Source organism: Sapajus apella, unplaced genomic scaffold (genome assembly GCF_009761245.1).
Source record: "Sapajus apella isolate SASKATOON/1434 unplaced genomic scaffold, GSC_monkey_1.0 scaffold12, whole genome shotgun sequence".
Lineage (NCBI taxonomy): Eukaryota > Metazoa > Chordata > Mammalia > Primates > Cebidae > Sapajus > Sapajus apella.
Window position 1 is genome coordinate 15,287,652 of NW_022436952.1, and position 22,038 is coordinate 15,309,689.

The 22,038-nt window shown below is 50.9% G+C and overlaps 1 protein-coding gene across 10 annotated transcripts in view; it reads left to right on the forward strand.

The window, feature by feature from the left end:
- MSI2 (musashi RNA binding protein 2) overlaps positions 1-22,038 on the forward strand; it is a 435,580-nt gene that overhangs the window by 340,616 nt on the left and 72,926 nt on the right. For all 10 annotated transcript variants that reach the window (XR_004269439.1, XR_004269440.1, XM_032279293.1 and 7 more), the window contains exon 8: positions 5,575-5,657. Coding sequence is in view for 8 of the 10 variants with exons in the window: in XM_032279293.1 (XP_032135184.1) it covers positions 5,575-5,657 (83 nt within the window). In the remaining 2 variants the exon portion in view is untranslated. The remainder of the gene's footprint in view (positions 1-5,574; positions 5,658-22,038) is intronic.

Sequence of the window (22,038 nt, forward strand, 5' to 3'; positions counted from 1 at the left end):
TGGGTGACAGAGCAAGACTCCATCTCAAAAAAAAAAAAAAAAAAAGCTTAAGATGGTAAATTTTATGTATATTTTACCACAATAAAATACTTATTTCAGAAAAGAAGACTCTGATACCAGAAGGGTTTTTCCCACCCAACACTCTATCCCAAATTTCTGACCCCACTGTTTTTGTGCTTCACTGTCCATTTTAATTTATTTTGGGACTTATTCACCACTAAGTTACTAACTCGTTGTAAACGATAATGCATCTATGAAAAGAATGATTATATGTTAAGGAATAACACTTACTGATAATTAAGTGTTTTCTACTTTGCTTTCCTCAAATGGAATAAATAAATATTTTAGACATAATCAAGTTTGTTTTCTCTGCTCGGACCAAACAGACAGAGATGTTGAAGCGATATAGGTCTTTAAAATGCTGCAAATGAGTCTTGACATCTCTGAATTGTTATGCATCCAGGGTACATAGGCTAGAAATCCAGGCTATCTCCTTTAATCAGGAAAATCATTTTTGTGATACTTGATTTTTGCATCCTGTGGGGTTAGGAAAAGGACCAGCAGGGAGAACATCAGAGTCAGAATTGGAAATGATGCCCTGAGTCTTGCTCCGACCTTCCCTGTGTAACAGTCTGCATTTTAATTCCTGGCTCCTAGCTGAGTAGCCCTTCTTCCTATCTCAGAGTGGGAGACTAGGGCGCAGTGGACCAGGAAGGAGTTGGGTTGCAGCAGGAAAGCAGCTTCCATGGCAGGAGACTTGGCTATGGCCTGCCATGGTGACTTGACTTACCCTGGTGTGTATTCTGGGATCAAGTGTGTGTGCCTAGCTGCAAGATGGCTTTCAACCAGACTGTCCTCTGGCTCGTGGAGCAGTGCCCTTCACTGGTGGCACTGACTTCATTTTCTTTCCCCATAGCCAGCATGGGTTTTGTACTCTCTCCTGTCTTCCGTCCAGAGCAGCACGATTGGCCGAGTCAGCAGGCCTGGTGGGAGGAGGTCGCGTGTGGCCCTCCTGTGTGGGGTGTGGGAGCAGCCGAAACCTAGAACCTTGCTGTATTCGTCTTCTGTGGCTGCCACAACAAATTACCACAAACTTGGTGGCTTAAAACAATAGAAATTTCTTGCCTCACAGTTCTGGAAGCCAGCGCTGCCCTCCCTCCAGAGGTTCTGGGGGACAGTCGTTCCTTGCTCTGGAAGACCAGCTTCTCGTGGCTCCAGGAGTCCCTGGTTTGTGGCTGTACTATTCTCTGCCGACCTCTGTCTTTACATGGCTTTCTTCTCTGTCTTTCTCTGTGTCCCAAAAATCCCGTTTCGCTCTCTTTTCTTTTCTTTCCTTTTGTTTTTTTTTTATTTTTTTATTTTTTGAGACGAAGTCTTGTTCCGTAGCCAGGCTGGAGTACAGAGGCACGATCTCGGCTCACTGCAATCTCTGCCTCCCCAGTTCAAATGATTCTCCTTCCTCAGCCTCCCGAGTAGCTGGGACTACAGGCATGTGCCACCATACCCGGCTAATTTTTGTATTTTTAGTAGAGACAGGGTTTCACCATGTTGGCCAGGATGGTCTTGATCCCTTGACGTCATGATTCGCCCACCTCAGCTTCCCAAAACGCTGGGATTACAGGCGTGAGCCACTGTGCCGGCCCCCTGTTTCTCTTTTAAGGACACCTGTCATTGGATTTAGGGCCCACCCTAAATCTAGGATAATCTCTTCTCAAGATTCTTAATTAAATTACATTTGCAAAAGCTCTTTTTCCAAATAAGGTCACATTCATAAATTCCAGGGATTAGGATGTGGATATATGTTTGGAGGGCCACTATTAGACCTACTACACTTGTCCTAATTAGCAGTGACGTCTCCTAAAAACTAATCTATCCTGGCTTGTTTTATTTGCAGGGTGCCTGGGCATGGGGGCCGGGGCGGAGGGTGACCTTCAAAGACAGATGAGACCCAGAGTGTGCCGCAGGCTGGAAGCGAGGGGTGGGAGGGAGAGGCTCTCCCTGCTTGGGATTCCCTGACTCGTGCCTCTTGGTGAATTGTGCAGGCAGAGGGCCATTGCCTTGTTGATCTCCATGTCCTTCACAATGCCTAGCACAGGTGGCAGCTGGTAAATGCAGAAGGAAGAGCGGAATCAGTCTTGAGGCAAAGCAGTGACTCAAGTGGATTAGCAAGATGCTGAGACCCTGGAGGAGCAGAAATGGCTCATTCAGTCATTCACTCAGCACTTAGTGCATGTTAGGGGCCTGTTCCGTCCTGAGGACTCTTAGAGAGCAAGACCCCGGCATCATCCTCATGCAGGGTGCTCTGGCTTGAAGTCACGCTAGCCAATTTCTGCGGCCCCCCCGCAGTGCCGCCCCTCCCTCCCTGTGGAATTTCGGAAGGGTGCTGGCTCTTAATCCATTCTCTTGGGGACAGTTAGGATCTGGGCCCTAGGAGGGTAAGGGAGAGGGAGAGAAAGGGATTAACCAAAAAGATGAATCCCCTGACTGTGTGCTTCAGGGGTCTGTGACTGGCTGGGAGTTTTAACCTGATGTGTTGTTTGTTTGTTTTGTTTTGTGTTTTGAGACCGAGTTTCTCTCTTGTTGCCCAGGCTGGATGGCAATGACGCAATCTCGGCTCACTGCAAGCCCCGCCTTCCAGGTTCGAGCGATTCTCCTGCCTCAGCCTCCCAAGTAACTGCAATTACAGGCATGCACCATCATGGGGCTAATTTTGTATTTTTGATAGAGATGGGGTTTCTCCATGTTGGTCAGGCTGGTCTTGAACTCCTCACCTCAGGTGATCCGCCCACCTCAGCCTCCCAAAGTGCTGGGATTACAGGCGTGAACCACCGCGCCCATTTAACCTGATGTTTTTAAGGCTCCTCCCAACCCAGAACTCTTGAGACATACCCCAGTAGGGTGAGCTGAATGCCCTCAGGAAACTGAAAGTGCTTAAAGGAGTGCCCGAAGAGAAGTGGTGTGGGGCGACAGTGTCACTGTGGGTCTTCTCCAGCTCTGCAGCAATCAGTGGGACCAAGGGCCAAGGAGGAGGAGACCACCCAAAGAGGGGGAATAGGATAGTGTTCCCAGTAGCTTTCTCTCAAAGGACCCGGGTTAGCAGACATGGGGCCGCATAAACCTGGTGGAAGGTTTTTTTTGGACCACATTTCAAACAATATAACACGTTGGATGCCTGCTTCAGGCCTCTGAGGTAGCTGAGAACCTTGCTCTTACAGGTGACACTGGGAGAAACTTGCCATCTTTGAGCCCCTCCAGCAGATGCTTCTGTCTACTCTTTGGTATGTCTGCTGCTGCCTTAGGTGTCTACAATGGGCTGAACTGGGTATGCTGGAGCATTGGCCCAGTGTTTGATGCGTGGTGGTAGCGAATGACATACCAAAGATCATGATTGCTGTGTGTGGTGGTCCTGGCCCTCTGTTTTACTGTAAATGGTTTGAGAGCACAGAGTGGCCTTTTTTATTCTCTTACCAAAGAATCTGCTAGTCCCTGCAGGAGCTATGCTATAGGAGCGCCACACATCAGCTCCCTGTGCCCTGGTGTTCCTTAGAAGATGGTGGTGAGGCCAGGTACGGTGGCTCACGCCTGTAATCCCAGCACTTTGGGGGGCCGAGGTGGCAGATCACAAGGTCAAGAGAATGAGACCATCCTGGCCAAAATGGTGAAACCCCGTCTCTACTAAAAATACAAAAAAATTAGCTGGGCGTGGTGGCGCGTGCCTGTAGTCCCAGCTACTGGGGAGGCTGAGGCAGGAGAATTGCTTGAACCCGGAAGGCGGAGGTTGCAGTGAGTCGAGGCTGTGCCACTGCTCTCCAACCTGGAGCCTGGTGACTGAGTGAGACTCTGTCTGAAAAAAAAAAAGATGGTGGTGGTAGAGTCAGATGCATGAGAGTCAGAGGGACCTGAGAAATTCCCTCTCCATCTTGTGTTGCAGGGACCCAAATTAGACACAGAGCTTGAAAAGGAAGCCCCTGTATTTTACTCACTGACTGGAAACACGGTGATCATAAAAAAGTGGTGCTAGAACAGCTGTTCAGGTCTTGTCTTCTTGCTTGGTGTGTCTGGCTTAGTGTTCAGCCAGGTTCAGGCCTTTGGGGAGAAGAGTGTCTTAGTTGGCGCTGCTATAATGAGGTACTGAGGTCTATGAAAAACAGTTTCTTTCTCACAGTTCTGGAGGCTGGAAGTCTAAGAGCGGAGTCCCAGCGTGGTCCGTTCTGGGAGGGGCTTGCCTCCTGTGTACAAACAGCCACCTTCCTGTTGCATCCTCGCATGGTAGAGAGAAAAAACAAGCTCTCTGTCATTCTTTAAGGGCACTAATTTCATTTATGAGGGCCCCATCCTCACAACCTCATCACCTCCCAGCTCTGCGGCGATCAGTGGGACCAAGGGCCAAGGAGAAGACTTGAACTTCTAATACCATCACTTTTGGAGTTTGGATTTCAACGGGAATCTGAGAGGACGGGGGTGGGCACAAACATTCAGATGGCAGCAGACAGCCTTGTGAATCCCGATTTGGGTTGTGACAGGAGGTGTGAGACCCAGGGTATTTGCAGGCACAAAAGCTGAGGCTCAGAGATCAGAAGGGACCCCTCCAGATTAAACGTAAAGTAGAGGCACAGTGAGAACTGGAAGCCAGGCAGGCCTCAGTCTCCCCATCAGTGCATCTGCCCCCACTGCCTGTGCCCCTCGCCATGTTAGTGCTACCACGTGGCAGCTATATCCCATCCGAGGTGGGTGCCACCCTGCTTGGGGCCATGTGGTAAAGCAGCACTTACTGACTGGGGTCGCAGATGAGGCCACATGCTGGAAACGCTGTCGGGGACGGAAAGAGAAGAAAGAAAGGGGCAGGAGGGTAGGGAGAGGAACTGAGGATACTGAGCAGCAGTCGCCTGCCAAAATTCTTCAGTGCCGCTTGTCTAGCAAAGCTGGTCTCCAGCCGAGTAAATACAGTGGATAGCTGACGGGCTGACAGCAGGCATCAAACAGTCTTAAACTGCCCCAAATCCACAGCGCTTTTGAAGCAGCAGTAGAAAAAGGATGCCTGCACAGAACAGAGGCCCGAAACTTTTAATCGTTTCTTCCAGGCCTCAGGATGTCCTGATGAGGTTTTAGAGGAAGTGATTCAGGAAGAAAAGGACAAATAACCGCCTCCGTCTGGAGGCCGACCCGAGGGCTGGCCGGGGCTGCTCGCAGAAAGGGCAAGCGTGGCCCCGCAGTGATCCACGAGGCTCTCCTTAGCCCACCCGTCTACTGTGGTGCACCGAGCCTCGGGGCTCTGACCCTTGTAAATAACAGACAAGTAAATTTCTTGTTTGCTTCGGGGCACATGTAAACCACACAGTGCCCGCTGCATGTGGGTGAAATCATTAACTTTTCCTCGCTGTCGGAAGGGTGCTGGGTACAAATTAGAAATCGTTGCCTCTAACCTCAAGGCCGTCCCTAGGATCCGCCCACCTACCCCCCGCCCTCCCCGACCAGGAGGCTGTCGAGACCACAGGACTTCAGAGAAACGTGTGGGCCTGCCAGAACTGAACTCACCCCGCCTCTCTTTGTTTTTTCTTCTCTCTTTTCCTTTAGGGTTTGGCTTTGTCACTTTTGAGAATGAAGATGTTGTGGAGAAAGTCTGTGAGATTCATTTCCATGAAATCAATAATAAAATGGTAAGTGTGTAAGGGCTGTGCTGAAATGGAAGCCCGCTTCTTCTAGGTGTACACCCTGCCTTGCAAACTGCTTCAGCCCATCATCAGGCTGGAGTTGGGGGGGGGAGGCGGGAAGGGGCGAGATGCTCGGGGTCCAGGCCTGTGAACAGTAGCAGTTGTTTCAGACTGGGGTGGACAAACTCTAGAAAGGGCCAAGTCATGAATCTTTTAATCTTTGCAACCCGTACAACTGACTGCAACTACCCAGTTCTGCTGAGTAGCATCCACAGGCAATGCATACATGAAGGAGTGGGGCTGTTTCAATAAAGCTTTGATTATGGACACCAAAATATGCACTTTATGTAATTTTCACAGATCACAAAATATTAATTTTTTAACCACTTAAAATGTAAAAACCAGGCCAGGCATGGTGGCTCACACCTGTAATCTCAGCTCTTTAGAAGGCCAAGACAGGAAGATCTCTCGAGGCCAGGAGTTCGAGACCAGCCTGGGCAACATAGCCATACCTCATCTCTTAAAAAAAAAAAAAAAAAAAAAAAAGAAGAACAAAAATTAGCTGGGCGCAGTGCACCTGCAGCCCCACCTACTCGGGAGGCTAAGGTGGAAGGATCACCTGACCTCAGGAGGTTGAGGCTGCAATAAGCCATGATCACACCACTGCACTTCAGCCTGGACAACAAAGCGAAACCCTGTCTCAAAAAAATAAAATGTAAAAATCATTCTTAACTCTTGGACTTTACAAAAACAGGCAGAGGGGCTGAATTTCTTTTTTTTTTTTTTTTTTGAGAACAGAGTCTCGCTTTGTCGCCAGGCTGGAGTGCAGCGGCACAATCTCGGCTCACTGCAACCTCTGCCTCCCAGGTTCACGCAATTCTTCGGGTGACACCTGGCTTTGGATATGCTTTTGCTATACAGCTTTTGAGGAGTATATCCTAGATAGGAAGTTTACTGCACCAAACTATTTTTCTCTTTGGGTCCTGCTGGAAAATTAACATTCCCTCCCTTGCCATCAGTTAATTTCTGCCCTCATGATCAGCTGCTTCCTTCTGTTTCTTTGGCTCTTTAAAGTTTCTTTTTCTGCCACAGCAGCCTCAAGAGGAAGGGAGGTTGGATTATTTTAAGTTTAGGAAGCCAGGTAGGCCTCCCAGATAAATGGCCACCAGAGGGCGCCATACCATGCATAGCTTGTGCGCCCTCAAAGTCTCAAATTCCTTTCTTCAGATTGAGTAGGGGGGTGAGAATTCCCTTCTTTGTTGGTTCCAGAAAAATAGAAGCTTAGCAGGTGTTTCTGGAACTATCAGCAGGTCTTTTGGAGCAACAACATTTTGGTTGGCCACGAGTACCTCCAGCCTCAAGAGAAAAGGGAAGGCAAATTTGTGTTTCAATTGCAGCTGTAACTTTAATATTTTCTTCCTTTTGTCGAAACATTTCTCGCTTCTGAAACATGCATTCAGACATGCGTTGTATATTGGTCTGATATGTGTTCACCAGCTTTAAATTCAATAATAGAGCTTTTAGTGTGGATAAGATCAAAGCAATCTGCTTAGCATGTGGTGCTACAGGCCTGATTCAATATTTGACTTGCTAATTTTTTCCCAGGGCACTAAAATAATATTGTTCATATTGTTCCTTGCCATCATATGCATCTAAAATGAAAATACTCTTTTTTTGCATACTGTATGTTGGAGGCATCAGCTCAGACATTAAAATGGTAGGGGGGAGATAAATGTGGAGGAATAACACAGGTTCCCTCATAAGCTTTCTCTGCTCCCCAAATGTCAGCACAAGTTTACAGTTGGTACTTTTCTCTTGTAGGTTACTACTTGCCTTTTTTTTTTTTTTAATTGAGGCGGAGTCTTGCTCTGTCGCCCTGGCTGGAGCGCAGTGGTGCAATCTTGGCTCACTGCAACTTCTGCCTCCCGAGCTCAAGCGATTCTCCTGCCTCAGCCTCCCAAGTAGCTGGGATTACAGGTGTGCACCACCATGCCCAGCTAATTTTTGTATTTTTAGTAGAGATGGGGTTTTGCCATGTTGGCCAGGCTGGTCTCGAACTCCTGACCTCAAGCGATCCACCCACCTTGGCCTCCCAAACTTCTGGGATTACAGGCATGAGCCACTGTACCTGACTACTACTTGCTGTTTCTGAAATAAGAGAGACAGAGGACGTAAATGAAACCTGCATCCCGTGCCCGGATGCCTTGTTTATCCTAGCCAGAGCATGCCATCGACAGACTCCACTAAGGCTGCTGGGCAGTGGAGAACAGAAGAGGCAGCAGAGAGTACTGGCAGGTGCCATTCCTGTCCTGCCAAGACTAAAGGGTTCACCAGGAAAGGCCAGATATGGACCGGCAAGACACTGTTCCGTGTGTCACCTTGAATGCATATGTATAGCTCTTTACTATTGACAGGCTTTGAAATGAACCTGAGACACAGATGGGGAAAGGCTTGATCCTGGGAAACTGAGGCCCAGGGGATTGGCCCCAGGCTACCCAGAGAGTGAAGGAGCATAGGTCTTGAGCTTACTGGTGCCAAATGAACTGTATAGGCACCTGTTGGAGCTTGTGGGTGGGAGGGTGAATCCCCAGATGACTTAGGCAGCAATCAGGAAGTAGAGCTTCTGCCCCAGAAATAGCAGCCATGGTCTGGCTTGAAGCCAATTTCACAGATATTGCCTTCTCTTCCACCCAGGTGGAGGTTGACTATGTCAGGTGCACATGACCGGGTTTTTGGTGTAAGGGTTTGTAGGTGCCTCTGAATCTGGGGCTAGTCATTGCTCTTCAAGAGAATGAGCAAAGATGGAAGTAGACACAGAAGAGGAAGAAGTCAGGGGAAGACTGGTTAGGATCACAGGCTTTGGAGGTGTTGGTCCACGTTCCCAGCACAGCCCCAGTGTCGAGCTCCAAAGTGGGGAGTTTAGAGGCTCTGGGGGAGGGCTTTGCAGTAGAACACTGAGTCTCACTAAGCTCCAGTAAGACAGGGCTGGGGATACTGCCTCATTGGGTTGTTAGAGACTGGGTGATGTACCATGAGCAAAGGTCCCAGCACAGTGTCTGCACAGGGTGCAAACATGATCCATGTTAGCTCTTGCCATTATCCTTGCCATCATCCACGTGCTTTCGTTGAGAGATATTTCTCAAGGCAGTTCCCCTCCTCTGAAGGAGGGTGGAATTTAAAGGGTGTTGGTAGAGAAGCCTGTCTCCTGAATTGTTTTGGATTTTGTGATACTGGTTTCTACTTCTCAGGCCTAAAGAAAAGGAAATGAGTTTAAACTGGGGTATGGACAGAATTCAAATGAGAGATCTGGAAAAACGGAAAACTCAGAGACTGCCAAGCAGGAACACGGCTGATTGTTAGAACGTGCATAGGAGTGTTTCATAAACAGGACTGTGCTGTGAAACCACAGACCCATCTCCTCCAACCCTCACAGTCTTTCTGGGCATCTGGCAGGAAGTGGCAGACAGCTGCACCCCCTGGTACATATTGGAGCTATGAGTTTTTCCTATTCACAGATAGGAAACGTCTTACTGCAGATTATTCACAGACATAGGTCTGTGATTGAATCCAGGTCTTCCGATTCAATCGCATATGCCTGGCACTAAGTAGACCCTGTGTAAATAATTGTGGACAAAATAAAGGATTCATGGAAGGACCATGTGTTTGTGAGGTCCATTATAGTTCCCAAAGCCATTTCCCATCTAATTGGGTTGGGGAGTCTCTTCCTGGGCATTTTTTAAATGGAGGTCCTTTTCTACCATGCAGAAGGACCAGGAGCAGGGATGAGTCCTTCTACCTACAGGGGACCAGGATGGCTGTCGTTGGGAAGTGGAGATCACAGGAACCCTTCCCTTCATTCCCCATGTAGACCCTGGCTGAAGGAGGTCATCTCTGGGTGGGGGTGGGTGGCAGGAGGATGCTCAGAAAGACCCCGCATGACACACTTGCACATACAAGGATCCCACAAATAGCTGACATTTGGCGGTACAAACTGCATACTCTGCTAAACACTTTATGCATCAAGCATCTGATTTCATTTGATTTTCACTTACTCTTTAATCATTCTTCCCATTTACAGATTGGCAAGGCGAGGCAGAGAGAGGTTAAGCAGTTTGCCGAAGGTCACATGGTCAGCAAATGGCAGCCCCAGAATTCAAGCCCAGAAAGCTAGACTCCAAAGCTCACATTTGTACCCTTCAGGCTGTGCATCCTCTTCAGGCCGAAAGGGACTTTCAAGGTTATGTAGCTGGGCCACAGGCCCTCTTCCACTGACCATCCTTTCGCAGTCAGCTATGTTGTGACCCATGTGGCTCCATGTTCTCCTAGGAGAAGAGCAGCGGAGACAGGCCAGGTTCCCAGCTAGGGAGAAGGACCACGCTTCGGTTTTAGAGGTCCCAATCTCCATGCCTCTTCCTCCACTCCACAGACACAGATAAGTGACGAGCATGGGCCAGGAGCTGACTGCCACCCAAGCTCAGGGCCAAACATACAAGCCCTCCAAGCCAGAGAGAAATGCAGATGTGGCTCTTTATCAATATACGCGCACAGATGCATGCACAGAGCTGCCTCGTGACCCTCCAGAGAGGGGCTCCTCCCTGGCTACTCTGTGTGCCTCAGTGCGGGTGCAGCTAATAATGCCTCCCGTGGCGTCTCCCTGATTGAAGCAGCCCCTGAGCCAGCAGGAACACTTGCTTGATGAGTCGCCAGAGCCCAGCCTTCAAGCGGCCTCCTGATGAGCCGGGCAGCAGCAGGAAGGGAGGTGTGAATTGACAGGAGCCACCTCCAGGCATCCGCAGAGGCCTAGTGCAGCCTCCAGCTTGAAAGGATGTTGGGGAGGCATCACCACCCTCGCTGGGTGGGAGCTTGGGTCCAGTCTGAAAGGTGCCTGGGACGAGGGCATCTCAGGTAGAGCCTTTCCTCCCACCTGATTCAACAGGAAGGAATCCGCGCTTATAGGCGCTGGGACCATGCTTTACGTGTGCGCTGTCTCCTTTTGTCTTCACAATATCCTGAGCAGAGGTCCTCATCTTATTTTGCAGAGGGTGAGTTCACTACAGCTCAGCAGCAGTGGATCTTCCATGGTGGGACAGTTCTAAGGGGCAGAGCTGGGATTTGAATCTGTGTCGTTCTGGCTCCAAGCTCTCTGTTCTCATTATACCTTGCTACCCATTTAGGCAAACCTAATATTTGAAAAATATGGATTTATACAGTGGGTGAATATCAAAGAGTTTTTATTTGCTTCATGCAATACTACTGCAGGATTACTTTAAATCAGGCTTGTCCAGCCCACAAGCCATGGACCATATGCAGCCCAGGATGGCTTTGAATGCAGCCCAAGGCAAATTCATAAACTTTCTTAGAACATTATGAGATTTTTTTTAAGCCCATCAGCTGTCTTTAGGGTTAGTGTATTTTATGTACAGCTGAAGACAGTTCTTTCAATGTGGCCCTTGGACATCCCCCTGCTTTTCTTTATTTGGAGACAGGGTCTTGTTCTGTCACCCAGGCTGGAGAGCAGGGGGCATGATCTTGGCTCACCGCAACCTCCTTCAAGCGATTCTCATGCCTCAGCCTCCAGGTAGCTGGGATTACAGGTGTGCACCATCACGGCCAGCTACCAGCTAAATTTCTTTTGTATTTTTAGTAGAGACAGGATTTCACCATGTTGGCCAGGTGGTCTAGAGCTCCTGGCCTCAAGCGATCCGCCTGCCTCTGCCTCCCAAAGTACTGGGATTACAGGTGTGAGCCCCCAGCCACACCCCTGCTTTAAATAGTCCTTTTTCTTACTCCTTTAAGGTAACGGGATTTATAAAAATTTGCTGGGTAACTCATGGATACAGCTACTTTGGTTGTCCCTTGTCTTGGAATGAGAGGTCTGGATGCTGGTAGTCAACGCGTGGTCCAGCAGCCTTGGCAGCTCCTAGGAACTGGTTAGGAATGCAGAGTCCCAGGTCCCACCCTAGACCTACCGAGTCAGAATCTGCATGCTGACAAATCCCCAGTGATTGGTGTGCACATTAAAGTCTGAGAAGCACCAGGCAAGGGCCACCGCTAATGACAGATAATGTGGCCATTGTGGGTTATAAATTGCCTAGCCATCATCAGAAGGAAGGGACTTGGGAATGAAGGGAGTATGGAGCCAGGCCACATGGGGCCAAGCCAGGCCTGGCACCTGGGCCCCTAGTCTGGTGCTGTTGGCTCCACTCCATACTCCCTCTGTGGTCAAATAGACCAGATTTCTGAAGATCTCCCAGAGGAAGCTCTCAGTGCCGGGGACTGCCACTCCCCTCTGAGTGCAGGCCCTGGAGAGTTGCTTGCGGAAGACACGTGAGGCATGCACCTGTTGGAAAGGGCTCCATTCTCCTAAGTGAGGTGCACGTGTCATTGTCCCCAAGCTGGGACCTGCTGGGTCACTTAGAGGCACCGAGAGAGCTTTGGAAACGGAGTCTGAATCCCAGATCCACCGCTGGTGATTCTGTGACCACAGGCGAGTGCCCTACCTGTCAGCACCGGTTTCCTCCTTGGGAAATCGGAAGGTTGAGGATGGCTGCCTTTTGCAGCTCATATAAAGCCCTGATTTGATAGCTTGCCGTGGGAGGCCTCGGCCTCTTCTGTTGGAGGGTATGTGATTAGGTAGCCTTGAAGGAACCAGCCCTTGGTAACTTCAAGTTTCCCCCATTGGGCCTAAGCCAGGGGCCAGCAAATTTTCTGTAAAGGGCCAGAGAGTCTCTGTCACATCAACTCAGCCCTGCCGTTGCAGCTTGAACAGTCCAGGCAATATGCAAATGAAGGGGCGTGGCTGCGTTCAAATACAGCTTATTTACAAAAACTCATGGCAGCTGGGTTTGGCCTGCTGGCCACAGCTTGTTGACTCCTGGACTGAACTGATCTAGCCCAGAGCAGGCCCAGTCAGGGTGCTCCTTGTCTATAGGGGTACAACGAAAGGCATTTAGCCAAATGGTCAGCCAGTTTCACTATTGAGCACACATTCTTAGGGGCAGAGTAGAAAGGGGGTGCCCCAAACAGGCACAGGGTTTAGGGACAGCAGCCTGTGGAGAGTATCAGTGCTTTCATTCTTATGGGAAGCCCCCAGGTGGGGAGTGACACAATGGTCAGAGCAGTGTGCTGTCAACCAGGAAGGCCTTCCTGGTAGAAGGTGTCTCAAGTCCCCAGTCCCCAGAAACCTCCCACTTCCTAGCTTTGTGGCCCTGGGCAAATTACTTCCATGTTTTGGCTCTGTGGCCCTCCTTTCTGTAAAATAGGTTGTGGTAATGCCTACCTGGGAGAGTGCTGTGACTTAAGACTTGTAAGGGATTTGGAACAGAGCCAGGCCATAGCATGCTCTATCGGAGTGACAGATCTTTTCACCACTGTCATCATCGCCATCATTCTTAGAATTATTTCACTGAGCAAATATGGAGTGAGCAGGTAAGGAGGTCCTCAGCAGATTTTAAGGCAATGAAATGCAAGTGTGCAGGACCTGGCCAGGACTGGGTCCTGAGTGTACGGGACAGGGATGGAGATTATGAAGTGAGCACTCTCAGTGCTTCTGGGGACAGTCCTAGGAAAGGGGGTGGTGCACCTCCCAAAGCAGGAGGAGCCCAGAGATGTGATTTTCTAGGTCCTGGAAAAGCTGAGTACCCTTCACCTGACTCATCCTTTAGCAAGGTTCCAAAAAAGTCCACTTCTAAGAGCAAAGCCTAGTGAGGTCTCAGGCCTACTACCCTTCAGCCCAAGGCATACCTGGGGGATGGACTCAGAACAGGGGATTCTGGAGAGGGAAGGGCAGGAGGATAAGAAGGGAGGAGAGTCCTGAGCTGTCCTCTTGGTCTCGGGCTGCAGTGCTATGACCAGCCCATCCATGGAGGCCAGCCCCAGGCTAGGGTTGGCTTCTGGACCCTGCCACCTGGCAGGGGGCCCAGTGGTTGGGCTCACCGCCCCCCTCCCCGCCCCAGCTGCTCCTCCTCAGCCCTGAAGACAGCTCAGTCAGGAACTAGCCCAAAAGTGGTGGGTGTATTTGTGTGTGGGGAAGGGGGGCGGGGACTGTGGGTGGAATTAACTAGGCTTCTGTATTCACGATCCTATTTGTAGCATCATTCTCACTCGTAAGCTAATTTTAGCCATCCATTCTGCTGTTGCCATTTATAAAATGAGAATGTCAAATGCAATATTAAACAAGCGGGATGAAGGCAAAAAAGGAAATGCCAGAGAGGCATTTAATAAATGAATCTGGTGTTTACGTGGGAGAGGGAGAGATCCTGCCCCCCACGCAGCACACACGCAAGCGCATGCACATGCTGTTTGTGTACAGGCTGTGTTAATGAGAGCAGAGTGATTAGTGTGTTGGGGGCAGCCGGATGGTTTGGTGGTAAATGTTTGTTGCTCTTTAGGCAGAAGTAATTTGGCCTGCAGGGAGTGGCCTCCCAGTTGCCTGAGTGGTTCACTTGCCCTTCATCTGTCCTCTGACGATGCTAGTGTAGGCAGGGCCAGGGAGGGCAGTGGTCTGTCCCCTCAGTGTCTCGGCACCCAGCGCCTCTGGGCTTTTCTGAACGTGCTGCTGCCGTTGTTCCCCTAAACCACCCCCAGGGCGCAGGGTCATGAGAGGGGAGCATGGAGACCATTAGAAGGGGCTGCTCCCCCTTCTCTTCTGCCTCTTCCCCGAGCAGAAAAGGCAGGGCATGAACAGTCTGCGCCCTTGTGCAGCTGCAGAGACCAAGCCCAGAGCAGCGTGTCTCTTGCCTGGACTCTTGCCAATTTCTCTGCTAGTTTCACTATAGTTTTCCCAGGGCCTGGGAGTTCTGTCCCTGGTTCTTCCTTTGCCCTCCTCTTTCGGCTGCTCTGCCGAGAAAAGCAGGCTCAAGCCGTACCTTTTATTTTATTTTCTCCTTCTTTTAAATGAATGAAGTTAGGCCCTGTACAGGGACTGTGGCCCAGCCAACCGTGCCCTGGGGTAAGCACTCCCCCAGCCTTGGGGCGGAACCTGAGCACCTGCTGGAGGCTGAGCTTTCTTTCCACTTTGAAATGTCCTTGCAGCTTCCCAGAAGTGAAAAGGAGGACAGCTGCTGCTGCCACCATCAGCTTTTTCCCCAAATAGTGTGGCCTGGGAAGCTCACTTTGCACATCCTGCTGATGAAAGCAGGGAGATGGGACCTACCTGGCTGGCAGGTGCAGGGAGGGCTAAGGAGAAAGGCAGTGACTGTGTGCTAAGAGTCTGCTGTGCTGGGGAGGCTGCTGCTCTCTCTCTGCCTTTTCACTCCCCAGTCTGGGATTTAAGTGAACACAGATGTGAACTGACTTCATCACCTTCAAAGGCACTCACCTAGGCTCCATGTGGAGAGGGCAAGGTGTGACTCAGCCAACTTTATCCAGTGCAAGCACTTTATAGGATTAGCTCCGAGAGCCCTATGGAGTAGGCACTTCTGTCACTGTTTTAGAGATGAGAAAATTGAGGTGCAAAGAAGTTAGTCAGCTGGTCTCAGCTCAGAGAGCCAGCAAGTAGATCGGAGATTTAAAGCCCAAAGCCTTAGCCCTAGGCTAGACTGCTGTATAACAGACTAGGCCCGCACTCTCAGATCTGGGTGGGGTGGGGGGGGCTGCAGTTATTGGGGTGCATCTCAGGTGATACTGGGGACCAGCTCCTCTCTACCCATTGCCCAGATTCTGAGGACCTCTGAGGGAAGCGCCATATCTCAGCCACATTCATTTCCATGTCCACACCCAGCCCCTGCTTGGTAAATAGTAGGTGATTCATGTTTATCTTTGGTTTATGACCTATTTCACTTTACCATCACTGATTGTAATAAAACACTGAGCAGAGGAAACAGTGGGTGAAATTAATTCTGGAAGTGATGAGGAGATCAATTGTGGAAGCTAGAATCGGGAATGGCTTTGTGAACTAGACCCAAACAGGCCTTGAGGGTTGGGTGGAGGGCGTGGGGAAGGGCTGTGCCATGAGAGCTGGCAGCCAGAGACCCAGAGGAGGGGGCAGGGGTTTTGAAGCTGGGGGTCCACGATGGAATTCTGGCTGTGCTTTGCAACCATCCATGGGAAGTCATTCCTCAGAGCCTCCGTGTTCTTTTCTGCTGTAACTATGAGCCTGGTAAGGCCATCACACGGTGGAAATGAGGCTCTATCCAGTGAGGGAGTTGACAACCGTGGACATTCTCTGAGGACTTCGGTGTGCCAGGCGCTTTGCTTTATATCATGCCATTCTGTGTATATGTTATGTAATATATGAACATTATACACGCATGAGGATGGATAGCACTCAGTACAGTGCGTGCCTTTCTCCCCAGAGTAACCCTGCTGAGTCAAGATTATAAATCCAATAGGTGTCTTAATGCCTTTTGCAAACAGATCTGGGCCATTTATAACACGCATGTGCCCTTGAAGGTAGACATTCCTGCTGCCTACCTTCCCCACCGAAGCTGGCAGCTCCATTTCCATTTGCATGGTAGCCCCTTCCTCTGTAGACTGCATGTGCGGGTCCCACATCCACAAGGACCTTTTTGCAACAGAACAAGAAAAGTTATGTACAAGTACGTCCCCTGGTGCTTGACCACACGCTGGTCCCTGTCCACAGGGACGGTGCCTGATGATGATGTCTGGGGAAGGGAGGGGGAGGGCCCCTTCCACTCACTTTGCAGTATACCCAGTGACCAGCTGGGAAGCCTCTGTGTTAGGCCATTCTTGCGTTGCTATAAAGAAATACCTGAGACTGGATCATTTATTTTAAAAAGAGGTTTAGTTGGCTTCCAGTTCGGCAGGTTGTACAGGCATGGTGCCAACATCGCTGGGCTTCTGGGGAGGCCTCAGGGAGCTTTTACTCGTGGCGGAAGGCAGAGTAGGAGCAGGCACGTCACATGGGGAAAGCAGGTGCAAGCAAGAGAGAGTGCGGGCGTGCCACACACTTACAGACAACTCTGAGTAAGAGCTCACTCATCACCAGGCAGATGGCCCAAGCCATTCATAAGGGATCCACCCCCATGATCCAGACACTTCCCACCAGGCCCCGCCTCCAACACTGGGGAGTACATTTCAACATGAGATTTGGGTGGAGGCAAATATCCAAGCCATATGACTACCTGAGTTTGCAGAGGGCAAAAGGGCTTGTACCAGGGAGGGAAAAGGACTGCAGAGCGGTTAGGGATCCTTCCCTGCCTGATTCAAGGCCCAGGGCTTCCCAGCGCAGCTGCCAGGATTTCCACGGGTGCAATTGCTGCCTCACCAATTCCCCCCTCCCCCCCCCCCCAAATGGCTTCTTAAGGCCTTGCCGTCACCTGGCCACATACTCAAGCTAGTCAGGAATTCATCCTGCCTCTGACCCTGGGCAAGAAGAGCAACTGGATGGAATTGAAACCCTGGAGCAGATATTAGAACTGAGTAGAGGTGACCTGGCTGTCTGAAGATCACGCAGGGAGCGATGCTGGCATGCCCATCTCAAGAGGGAGCTGCACAAGGAGAGCCGAGGAGAGCCAAGGTCCCTGCGTTTCCCTCCCCGGGCCACTCCGCCTCCCCTCGGCGGGTTCCACCCCGCCCCACCTTGTTCCATCATGGCCTCTTTCTTCAACTCATTCAATAGCGCTCTCTCAGCAGTGCCGGCTTCCTGAGGCGTCGCTTGGCCCTGCCCTCAGAAGGGCCCCACTGCTGGTCTAATGCTCTGCTCTTTGTTGCTGTCTTGCAAATCCTAGTAATTGTGGGCCGAAGGGCCCTTCGTGGTCATTTTGCTGTGGGCCCTGTTTGCTCTGTAGTGGGTCCTGCTCCTGAGGCTGACTCAGGGCCAGGTGCTGTGCAGGCACCCAGTAGGAGAGTTGGACTCTGATCAGGGGCTGGCTTTGTGTTTATCTTCCTCGCTTTGTAAGTTCCTTGAGGGTAGGTCTCCCCATATCTTGGTTATGAACCTGCAAGAGCCTTACAGAGTGTCCTGCTTTCTGTGGGGTCTCCAGAAAGGCTTGTGATTGGCAGAGGGGGCAAGAGAGCAGTGTCTAGGAAGAAGAAAGGCTGCGGCCACTCAATGGCAGCGGAGCGCTATGTGTGACATGTGGTCTCTGGAGGTAGGGCTCACCCCCTCCTGCCTCAGTGCAAGATCTGTGTAGCTGTGAGGCTCTAGGCAAGACACTTGACACTTGAGTAGCCTCTCCGCTCCTCTTCACCATCTCCCTGGGCAGGGCTCCGGGCCTGAGGGTCAGCGTGGAGCTTCGGAGAAACAGTGTTGGCCTGGAACCCACCAGAACCTGGCTGGGAAAGAGGTCAAGCTGATCAGAGGCAAGACCAGGCCAGGCCTCTGTGTCTGTTAGGAAGCGCCACAGGAGGACAGGTACCCACCCTAGAAGCTGCAGGATGTCCTCCCAAGCCCTCTCCTCCCTCTGTCCCCTCCCCTTTCTGTCATCGTTGGGGAATTTTATCCACTGAAATAGGCCTCTCCCTCTGGAGGGCTAAACTGCCTCAGACACGACCTGTTTAGAGTGAGAACTAAAGCTGCAAACACTGGCCTCTTCAGGCCAAATAGGCTTTCCTTGTCCTGGACAGCACATCAAGGCCACAGGTCCAGGGCCTGGATTTCCCCCTGGGCACCAAGGCCACGTGCTGACTGGGTTCTTTTGTACAGAGACCAGGGAAAAACAAAAGCCTTCTCACTTCCCGAAGCTTGGTGTACCCCTCAGACGGGCAGCCACCATCCCCAGAGACAGCAGGGCGGTGAGCTTACCTTGCGAGGGCTTGGGATCCGTTGGGTGGGAATGGCTCCTCATAGCAGCTGCAGGGAAGCCGTTCTTGCAGAAGCTTCAGCATCCCCGGGCTGTCAGCATTCCCTGCTAGGGAAAGGGCGACGCGCAGGACCACGGCACCCCCTCTCCTGGCTTGGTCTGTGGCTATAGGCAGGTCGGGATTAACATCCCAGCCCTGCACGCAGATACTAGTCTGCACCACAGGGAAGGTATCTGAGTCTGAGCCTCAGTTTCCTGCTCCGTAGGATGGATGTAGAGATATAAAGGACCTTATCGGGTCCACCAACAAAACAAGCATATGGAAGGTAAAGTACTGTATTCACTAAATGTCCTGAGACTGGTAACTGGTCTGTGACTACATAAGAAAATACCCTCTTCTTTAGGAAATGCATACCATCCTGTATGCAACTTACTCTCAAATGGAAATAAAATTCCTGCATATAGATATAAGGGCTCAGGAGTATGTGCTAATGATAAGGCAGAAGTAACAAAATGTAAAGGATACTGTCCTTGCAACTTTTCTATAAACTTGAAATGATTCCTAAGTAAGGAGTTAGAAACAGCAAACCTTCAAGGCCAGGCGTGGTGGCTCAAGCCTGTAATCCCAGCACTTTGGGAGGCCGAGACGGGTGGATCACCTGAAGTTGGGAGTTTGAGATCAGCCTGACCAACATGGAGAAACCCCGTCTCTACTAAAAATACAAAAACTTAGCCGGGTGTGGTGGCATGTGCCTATCATTCTAGCTTCTTGGGAGGCTGAGGCAGGAGAATCGCGTGAACACAGGAGCGGAGGTTGCAGTGAGCTGAGATCACACCATTGCACTCCCACCTGGGCAACAAGAGCAAAACTCCATCTTAAAAAAAAGAAAAAAAGAAACAGCAAATCTCCTTGCTGAGTTGCTGTGGATGCTGATGGGAGGAGGCACCCAACCCAGTGGGGAACAAGGACTAGAGTGTTAGTGACTCAGGGACCATGCTGCCCTCAGGCCTTTGTTTAATTCTCTAAAGGATCGTGCTGTTGCCCTAGGCATCCAGGGGTTAAAGAGGGCTCCTAGGTCATTATTCTGAACCCATTACCTTGGAGACTATGAGGAAGCCACACCCTCTCTTTTAAAGCCAGTTTGCGGAACAAAGCAGCATATTGGGAGAAAAAACTTTCAAAACAAATTCCATCAACTTTGTTGGGGGTGTTGGCACATCCCTGGTGTTGAGAGTGCTCTTGTGGCATTGCCAGCTCTGCACCTTGAAAACGGAGACCGGGTCTTTCTGGTGTGAGCAGGTGGTCATCAGCGGCCTCTGAGGCTTCTTACAAGGGCTCAGTCAGATGGAGCATCTCACTGTGTCTCTTGCTCTTGAATAGACTGCTCTGGTCTGTTGCTATTTGAAGCAGTAGCAGTAGCAGCCACTGTGGGTAGCCACTGTGGGCAGCCGTGGATGCAGGAGACTCAGGGACAGACTGGGAGGGGCCCTTCCTCAAGGGAAGGTCTTAGGAGGCGGGGCCAAAACGCCTGCAGCAAGAGCCCTGGTCCCATCGGCATCATACTTGTTTTGTTTTAGAGGACCATGGGGAGCCAGGCAGGTCCCTCTGGGGCTGCAGGAAGGGAGCCCTAATGCCCTGCCCTCTGCCCCGTGGTGAGTGCAGCCCTAGGGGCCCACTGCTCCAAGGACCCAGCCATCCAAGAGCCAGAGTGTGAGGAACACCTCCTGCTGCCCTGTCAGCTCCCTGCCCTTCACTGACCTCTTGGTCTCCAAAGATGATCTGCAGAGCCTCCTCCTATGCAGACTTGAGGCTGGCCCAGTGTCACCAGTAGAATGTGTGGGAAGGAACACTGTGAGTCCCCACGCTAGGTTAGAAGAGGCCTTGCAGCTTCCACCTGCATCTCTTGGGATGCTTGTGCTTGGGACACTTCCTCTTGGGACTCAGCCGCCATATTGTGACAAGACCAGGCACCATGGAGAGCCACGGTGGATGCCCCGTCAGCAGACCCGGCCGAACCAGCGTGACTGCCTGCCATGTGAGCAAGGAACCATCTTGGGCCTCCAGCCTCGTTGAGGCCTCCTCTGGCTTCAGCCCCAGCCACCATCTGACCACAGCGCCATGTGACCACCAGCAAGAGCCCAGCTGAGCCAGTCACTCCACGGAACCCTGAGGAAGGATGACTAAATTGTTGCTCAAAACCATTAAGTTTGGGGACAGTTTGGGGCTCAGCAGTAGATACCTGGAACAGACTGTGTGGCCAGGTAGCCTAAGCACGTGACTAGAACCGAGAAGATGGACCAGTTTCTCCCCTGTTTGGGTGGGTTCTGACTACAACCCGGGTTGTTCAGGCCAAGCTCTCTGGCTTGCACAGGGCCTGGGGGAGGACAGCAGGGGAAGGTGGCTCAGTGAGGGCCAACTCAAGAGGCTTGGGAGGCTGACAAGCGCAGAAGTGGAGAGGGGCAGGTTGATGTGTGAGTACTTGCATTAATCTTAGGAGAATAAGGCAGTCAGAGCCTCTTGTTTTTCAATACAATGAGAGCTCTCAGAGAGGTAGGGGCTTTTCTTATTTATCTTCGGGTCCCCAAAGCCTAGCACTTGCCTGCCCTGTTGAGTTCCCGCACATCAGAATCATTGAATTAAGTGGCTGAGTCTCAGGAGGTGGGGAGGGCATGGGGGGGAGTTGGACAGGCTTCCTGGTCCTGAGAAGTCTTTCAAGAGGCCTTCAGGGCAGGCTGGCCAGGTTCCCTGCTGTTAACTGTTAACTGCTGCCTTCCCTGTCTTCAGATGCCCAGGACAGGCCGGGGTCCCCCAGAGAGTGTGTATGCCATGGCCCCTGGCCTTGGGGAACACTCACCATTAACCCAGCAGGTGGTTGACACTCAAACAGTCATTGCTGCCCAAAACACCAGCAGCAAAGACAGAGCAGAATTAAACGGAGCTGTCAGCCCTGTTCAGTGAGAGGGAGAGTAGGTGGGTTTGTTTAAAACACTCCCATTACAGTCATTTAACCTTTATGTTCCCCAAATGAAAATTGTATAAACCTGAGATTTCCGTTGATCAGGTTGCCTAGAAACAGGCAGCAGGTTTTCATAAGACAATGCGGTAGATTGTCACCGATAGGGCTATTAGGAAGTGAGCTGGTTAGCGGTATTATTCTCCTTGCTGGTGTTGGCTTTGGGTAATTATCTGTCTGCCTGTGGGAGACACGCCCATCTTCCCAGGCTCAGGGCAGGTTCATGCAAATGAAATTTCTGTCTGCTCCTCTGGAGTTCTTGAAGCCAGATTTCACCTCTGGGCTTAGGAGACAAACCTAAAAGACCCAATTTGGATGAGCTTGTTGTTTTTAATCACCTTCCCCCGCCCACTACTTGCAAATACAATATTCTAATAGCCCTATCAGTGACAGTCTCTTGCATTATCTTATGAAAACTTGCTCCTGGCTGGGCATGGCAGCTCCTGCCTGTATTCTCAGCACTTTGGGAGGCTGAGGTGGGCAGATCACCTGAGGTCAGGAGTTTGAGACCAGCCTAACATGGAGAAACCCCATCTCTACTAAAAATACAAAAAAATTAGCTGGGCATGGTGGCGCATGCCTGCAATCCCAGCTACTCGGGAGGCTGAGGGAGGAGAATCACTTGAACCCAGAAGGCGGAGGTTGCAGTGAGCCAGGATTGCCCCATTG